General features: G+C 55.6%; 1 protein-coding gene across 1 annotated transcript in view; it reads right to left on the reverse strand.

Moving 5' to 3' along the window:
- TMEM214 (transmembrane protein 214) overlaps positions 1-7,192 on the reverse strand; it is a gene marked incomplete at its 5' end in the record, with an annotated part of 10,448 nt that extends 3,256 nt beyond the window's left edge. Inside the window, 9 exons of the mRNA XM_017743457.1 lie at positions 117-212; positions 504-645; positions 768-869; positions 973-1,054; positions 1,389-1,506; positions 1,784-1,899; positions 2,023-2,157; positions 2,736-2,886; positions 6,821-7,192. Coding sequence (XP_017598946.1) covers positions 117-212; positions 504-645; positions 768-869; positions 973-1,054; positions 1,389-1,506; positions 1,784-1,899; positions 2,023-2,157; positions 2,736-2,886; positions 6,821-7,192 — 1,314 coding nt within the window. The remainder of the gene's footprint in view (positions 1-116; positions 213-503; positions 646-767; positions 870-972; positions 1,055-1,388; positions 1,507-1,783; positions 1,900-2,022; positions 2,158-2,735; positions 2,887-6,820) is intronic.
- Between the last annotated feature and the right edge of the window lie 6 nt (positions 7,193-7,198).

Below are 7,198 nucleotides of genomic sequence, written 5' to 3' on the forward strand. Positions count from 1 at the left end.
CAGCAAACTGGGGGGAAGGAGAACATGGGGCTTGGTCAGGAGCTCCCAGAAGGAATTTAGGCATCCCACAGGTTCTGTAGGTGAGCACCAGCTGCTCTTGGAGCCACAGTCTGGACTGACCTGGACTGAGCGAGGTGTTTGGTGTAGAGCTGCCTCCAGACACTGAAGCTCAGTGGGTCCAGGCTCAGGCACTGGCTCATGGAGGTCAGAAGCTGGGGAGGGAGCACAGCAGGTCATTGTATGTGACCCTCTCCCCAGCACACCGGACACCCCATGCCCCAGGCTGTACCCTGGCACCGCTGCCCACAGACTAGGGTGGAACTGGTGGGTCTTCAAGGTCCCTTTCCACCAAAACCCTTCTATGATTTGATGATTCCTATCCCCTGGGAGCAGGCAGCATGACCCCTGACCTGCCATCACCATGCTTGTAACAGCACATGCCCGTCCTGCCACCGCTCCATGGGGCTACCAACCTCAGCCCGTGCTCCCCAGGCCAGGCTCACCTCCTTCTTCATGGCAGGTGGGCAGGCGGGCGTCGCTCGCGAGAGGAAGGAGGGGAAGTAGGTGTGTAGGGCCGCCTCGGGCCGGGCACCGAAGGCCAGAACCTTTAGGTGGGGGTAGAGGCGCCGCAGCTGCTCCTGCAGGCTGGGGGAGAGCACGGAGCTGCTGAGGGCCAGGGGGCACTGGGGTGGCACATGGGGGCAGCGAGGGCCCGCCCTGTGGCACAGCTGCACTGGGGGATGGTATGCCTGGATGGATCAGTGTACCTGGGGGACAGGGAGTTGTTGGGCATAAAGGCGAAGTCCAGGAGGGGGAAGAAATCCTTGGGGCCGATCATGCCGAGGCCTTTGGTGAGGTTGGGGTGCATCCTGCAGAACAGAGCTCTGAGCTACTGTGGGGGCTGGCAAGGGGCAGGGCCAGCTCCAGAGCATCCGGGCGCCCTGGTACCCAGAGGGACACGGTGTCACTCACATGAGGAGCCGGTCCAGGTAGGAAACGGCGTATGGCGACAGGGACTTGATGCCGAGCACCGGGAGCATGACACCAAGCCACACTGCAGGGAGAGGCGGGAGGGTCTGGCTGGGCTGTCCCTCCACCAGGACAACCCAGCACCCAAACCACCCAGTGGACAGGCAAGCAGATCCCTTGGGAAAGGCTTCAGGGTAGCTGTGCTGCAGAACAGTGGAGCAGCACGCTCCCTGCCCTTCCAGGCAGGATGGTTCCTCTCAGGATGCAGCCATTTTCCTGTCCCGGCTGGGGGAAGCTGCACTTCAGATCTTACGGACCTTTCCCAACCTCTTCCCACCCCTAAGCAGTACCACCAGCAGGAGCTGAGGTGCACTGGCAGTCCCAGGAGGGGGTCCCTTCCCACTGCCCCCGGCTCTCACCTTTCAGGCCCTCATGGAGGGCGCACATCAGTTGGGAAGAGCTACAACCCATCCCAGCCCAACCAAGCCTGGAGCCATGGGACCAGCAGCACCTGGGCCCCCAGCCCCTGGGAGGGACCTACAGCTCTAGGTGAGGCCAGGAGCTGTTCTGGGGGAATAGGGGGAACCCTGAACCCAACCCTGGGAGTGCAGTGCTGCTGGGGGAACAAGGGGAACCCCAAACCCAGCACTGGGGGTGCAGGGAGACAGGGGGAACCCCAAACCCAGCCCTCGGGGTCCAGGGCTGCTGGGTAGGGCAGGCAGAACCCACTGGGGACACCAGTCCCTCTGCACAGGAAGGTAGAGAGGTACAAGGATTTTGTGCATATGAGGGAGGAGCAGCACCACCAGGTTTACAGCACCCACAAACCTGGCTCAGCCCAGCTCACCTTGCCCAGGTTGGTGATGGCAATCCGGGGCCTGTCCAGGAGAAGTGCCTGGATGCAGATCCTGTACCCGTGCAGCGACTCCCCTGGAACGGAGATGGGGGAGGTCCTGCTCAGCCACAGCCTCCAGGGAGGAATTACAAAGAACTTCCAAACAGGACACGAGGAGCAGACACTGGGGGCAGAATAGGGAGCCCTGGGGTGCTCACCTGGGGTCTTGTCCAGTTCCTGCAGCATGGTGTAGATGCAGTGGTCAAAGAAGAGCTCCAGGACACCCGATGCCCTTCCCAGCAGGGAGCGGATGATGCTCCTCAGCTCCTTGCTCACCAGGCAGTATGGATAGTCTGGGGTGGCACAAGAGAGGGAAGAGTTTAGTGAGACCCTGTTTTGGAGAGTTCCAGCAGCTGGAGGAACTGGCCCAGTGTGAGGTGGGAGCAGGGAGCACCTCATCCTCACACCACCCGGGCAGCACTGGCCTCCTCCCCTGTGACTCTGCATCAGAGGCAGCTAAGCCAGCCCTAAAGGATGGTTTCCCATAAAATGCTGATGCTGTGGGATGGGCAGGGGTCTGGGGAAGACACTTTGTCCCCTTGCCACCCCACATGACACACTCTCAATGTGAGTGGGGACCAACTGATCACGCAGGGCACGGAAATCCTGCCCCAGCACCCCTCTAGCAGTTGAGGGCGGATACCTGAGAGTGAACTCCCAAACTCCACAGCAGCAGGCAGAGGTCATGGATCCCTGTGGAGAAGGGGTGACTGGGGAAGCCTCCAATTTGCCAACTGTATGGGCAATTTCACCGTGTTTGTGGTCAAGAGAAGGAAGTTGTGGGGATAGCCCAGAATCAAGCAAATCCTCCCTGTTTTGTTAACAAAGGACCACAGCCCCAACCATTCCTGACTGGCAGCCGGACACGGACCGTGTGGGTGCTGGCTCAGCACGGGGTCACTCCTGGGTGCCTGCAGCTTGTAGTTGAGGTACCCGGCCAGGTCCTTCACCCACACAGAGGGGTTCTCGGGGAACACATTCCGGCTCTTGTTCAGCTCCTTCTGCAGATCAGCCAGGTCCAGCTGGAAGAGACAGACAGATAAACTCAACCCAGGATGAACAGAACTGGCCAAAAAGCACGGGAAGGAGAAAGCTAACTCTGACTCCTAAGGGGCCACGGGGCATAGAGGGAAATGCTTCCACCTCCACCCTGAGAGCATCGCCCTTCCCATATGGAAAACCCCTGCTGCCAGGGCTCCAGAGGATGGCCTGGGGCAGCCAGCTCCCAGCCAATGAGTCCATCAGCACACGCTAGCACGTGCTGGCACCACCAAGGACTTGCTCATGGCTGCAGCCTGGCAAGGATAAGCCTGGGGTGATCCCAGCCATGGCTGGTCCACACCCAGAGTCCTCCAGGGAGGAAACAGCTATGAGCAACCAAACCCACCTGATGAACAACCCAGCAGCACCAAACCAGGTATGCAGCAGCAGTTCCCACCCCTCTCATCCACTGCCACCCAGACATGCTCATTCCCTCCTTTACACCCAGATCATCTGTGGGGCCACTCCATCAGGGATTGCTGTGAGGCTCAGACTCTGTGAGAGGCTGAATGCATTCCCTGCGAGTGGATTCCCACTGCCACACTGAGCCTTGGGCACCTTGCCTCAGCCCCATTTTGCGAGAGGAATTCTACAAAACCCAGCTGCTGCCGCAGCAGGAAATGAAACCTGCCCTGAAACCCCCATCAGTGACCTGACAAGGCCACGCAGTGTCTGTCACCGCTGAGCACCGGGACAGCGCTGGCTGCCCTGCCTCCCCAGGGAACACGGGAATGCCCCACAGTCCTGCACCAACCCCAACTGTGGGCAAAAGCTGGATGTGGAGAACTACTGGAGCGATGGAGAGAAGCCCCACCCAGAGCAGGGGCACGCAGAGGGAAACCCCGTGTTCAGGGGGAGTGGAGCTCCCAGGGCATGAGGGGATTTAAGATCCAGGGGCAGGGGAGGAGCCAAGTGAGCAGTGCCTGCCAAGCCTGGGGGCACATCACTCCAACACAGCCTGTCTGGAACCCTCTATGCAGACGCGGTCAGGGCATGCAGGACAGACAGACAGGTTCTGCAGATCCAGCTGGAGCACGGGAACTGCAAGAGTGACTCCCAGAGCCCCAGCACTGAGACAAGGAGGAGGCTCCATGTTGGAACCCTGGGCTCTGAGAGTTTCAATCTGTCAGTGCTGAGTGATCCTCAGAAACACACTGCATTCGATCCGAAACCCTGGGAAAAGCTTCCTAAATTGCGTGGTAACACTGAGGCTGTTGCTGTTGTGATTAAAAGTTCTATCACTGGGTGATATATGTAGAAATGTAGAAAATTAGGTTTAGGGGATATAGGTAATAATAGGTTACAATATGGAGGATTTTGGGTGTGGATTTATGTCTTCTTTCTCCTTCTTCACAAATCTGAGTGCTCTGTCATTGGGCCAAAAGTTCTGCACTGCAGGACATGCGAAGTTAGTAATTGGGTTGTAAGTAAAAACATACTACTTGGTATTTCATAATTGGTTAATTTAGGCTTTAAAAAGCCTTGAAAGTTAAAACTCACAGCCATTTTCCACCCTGCCAACTAGAAAGCACACCCTGTGCAGCTCTGCTAAAGATAAGAAATAATAAACATCAGTAAAGAAGAAAAGCCTGGCGCCTCCTGCGTTGTAATCCAAACTCTGAGTAAAAGAACTCGAAATTCAGAAACAGAGAAAATCAATATCTGGTGCCCCCTGTGTGAGGACTCAGAGTTCGGACTCCCTGAAGAAAACGAGAGAAAAGAAGAAAAAGCAGCTTTGAGCTGAAAAAGGAAAAGGAAGAAAAATATTCCCCAGGGAAAAAGAAAAAGGATCTGTGACCCTAGAGTGCTGGTGGAAGGAACCAGAACTGTACTTCTGATCAGTTAGGGAACAGAGGGAACTGAGGAAAACTTCTGACGTCACAGCCAGGTATGGACTTTATGCTTCAGGGTTAATCCTAGAATCATAATGGGAAAAGTTACGTCAAAACCGCAGAGAGATGCTTTTAATAAGTTAATAAGCAGCCCCCGTGGAAATGGTCCAGCTGCACAGCTCCTTCCCAGCTGCAGAGCTGCATATAAAGTCATAGCAAGCGAAAACCAGACGGAGCAGCGCAGCGAGAGGGCTGCAGCTTCCCACAGCCGGCGGGAGCTACAACTCCCAACAGGAGCAGTCTTACAGACCGCAACTGCCCGAAATGCTAAACACGACTGCCAGCGCAGCAGATACGGCAAAAGCGAAGCAGATAGCGGAGGGGGTGCAGGGAAGCCCGGGTCCGTCCCCGGTCGGTTCGCGAACCGGGGCTGGAGCATTAAAACAACGGGAGCCGCCCCAAACAAGCGAGAGAGAAGCAGAACGTGGTACGTTGCCCGTCGCTGCGGCGCGTGGTCCCCCTCGGTTTCCTGCTTTGACGCAAAATTCTGCAGGGTTAGTCCAGCCCTGGAGACTTGCTCCGAAACTTTTTAATTCAGCTGCAAAGCTGCGCACGGGACGGGGGCTTCTTTCTGCCGTACAGCAAGATGGCGGCGCCCTGGATGACTTCCGTAAACAATTCTACGTACTTCCGCCTCCGCCATCTTGTGAGCAACAAGCTGCTCGTCCTCCACGCACAGCGCCGCCCGCGGCCGCTCCTGCTCCTGCACCCTCGAATCCTGGCACGGGACAAACCCGAACCAGCGAATCCCACACAGGGCAGGAAAGCACCAGCGCAGCTTTGAGCCAGAAGGAAAAACACCTTTACAGGGCAACAACCTACAAAGTGCAAGCAATCTGCAGAATGCAAATGGAGAATGAGCTGCATTTTCTCCTGATTCAGGAGTATTTTCAAGCAATAATCCAAGTAATTCTTCAGAAGATACGCCTAACTTTACCAACTGGGCGGACAAGCCCAAGGAGATACGACAACATCAAGGACATACAACAACATCAAGGAGATACAACAACATCAAGCCACAGAAGATACAACTTAGAACCTGTGCCAACAATTTATCTACAGCAGCTCTGGGGAGAAATTCATTGAATCAGGACACTTTGGGGATCAACAATGATGAACTTGCTCCACTTTTTGACTTGCCAAGAGGAGACTGTGACATCACACCTCCCAGAACTCTTACTCCTGAGGCTCAAAAGGCTCTTGACAGAGTGGCAAACAGATATCACCAAATACTTTTTTTCTGGAAAATAAAAAACTATCCATCTGCCAGTGGATACTTTTTCCAATGCGGTTTTTGCCTCCTTGCACACAGGAGAAACAGCGAAACATGCACGTCAGCATTTTCTGCAAGCATTTGCATCATTAGGTGTGCCTCAAAAAAAAAAAAACCCAAAAAACCAAAACAGGACAAATTGAAGGTCCATTTTCTCTAATAAGCTGGGGCAAAGGGTTTGCTTGTGTTTCTACAGGTACAGGACCCAGGTGGCTTCCTGCAAAGAGCGTGAAGCCATACCACATGCAGAAACACGCTGACAGCCCCACAAGTAAAGAAGAGAGTACACAGACATGAACTGCACAGAGACTACAACCCATACCTGCAATCACTTGTTTTCATTGCTAAAGCTGTGAACTTTGGGGTTTATGTCACTTTAAAGAGTATGAAAAAAGAAAATATCATAAAGCTCTTTCGGCAAATAATCCTCACTTTCTTATCTTAAAGAAGGCATGAAGTGCCTTTGTGCCTCATCGCTAGGTGATGTTCAAACACGATTGAGAAAACATACAGGAATACTCCTAGAAATCCGTTTAAAAATTAAAATTTAAGAAAATAATCTTTTGCCAAAGGATAGCTTTAAAGAAACACGAAGTTCAGTCAGCTGTTAAGTTTGTTTTTAGCATCGTTCGTGTTGTCTGCTTTTAGTGGTGTAGCTTTGCGGCACCTGGAATGCCGGCGGGGAACACCGGCCCCGGCGCTCTGCCCCCATGCGCTCGCGTGGGCTGGGCCCCAGCCAGGCACACTCACGGCTTTCAAGGCTTCCTCCAGAGAGCGGCACCTGCCCGCTTTGGCACCGGCGTCGCTCCCCGACGGCTTCTTCCCGGCTTTCCCCGTGTGCTGCTTCCGCTGCGGCGGCTCGGGGGCCGCGGCGGGGGGCACCTGCTCCTTGTGCTGCTTCCGCAGCGCCCGCTCGAAGCCCAGCTGGAAGATGGTGCTGGAGGTGGGGATGGGAGCTGGGAAGGGGAGAGGGAAAGGGTGGCAGAGGGCGCCGGGGGAGCGGCGACACGAGGGGACAGGGACGGAGCTGGGGCACAACGAGCAAATCGCTGCCCACGGCGTGCAGGGGCGCACGGACTGGCCCACGGCATCCCCCACGGCCCCACAGCCCCAGAAGACCCCTCCGGA

Source organism: Corvus brachyrhynchos, unplaced genomic scaffold, assembly GCF_000691975.1.
Source record: "Corvus brachyrhynchos isolate BGI_N302 unplaced genomic scaffold, ASM69197v1 scaffold211, whole genome shotgun sequence".
In the NCBI taxonomy this organism is placed as follows: Eukaryota; Metazoa; Chordata; class Aves; order Passeriformes; family Corvidae; genus Corvus; species Corvus brachyrhynchos.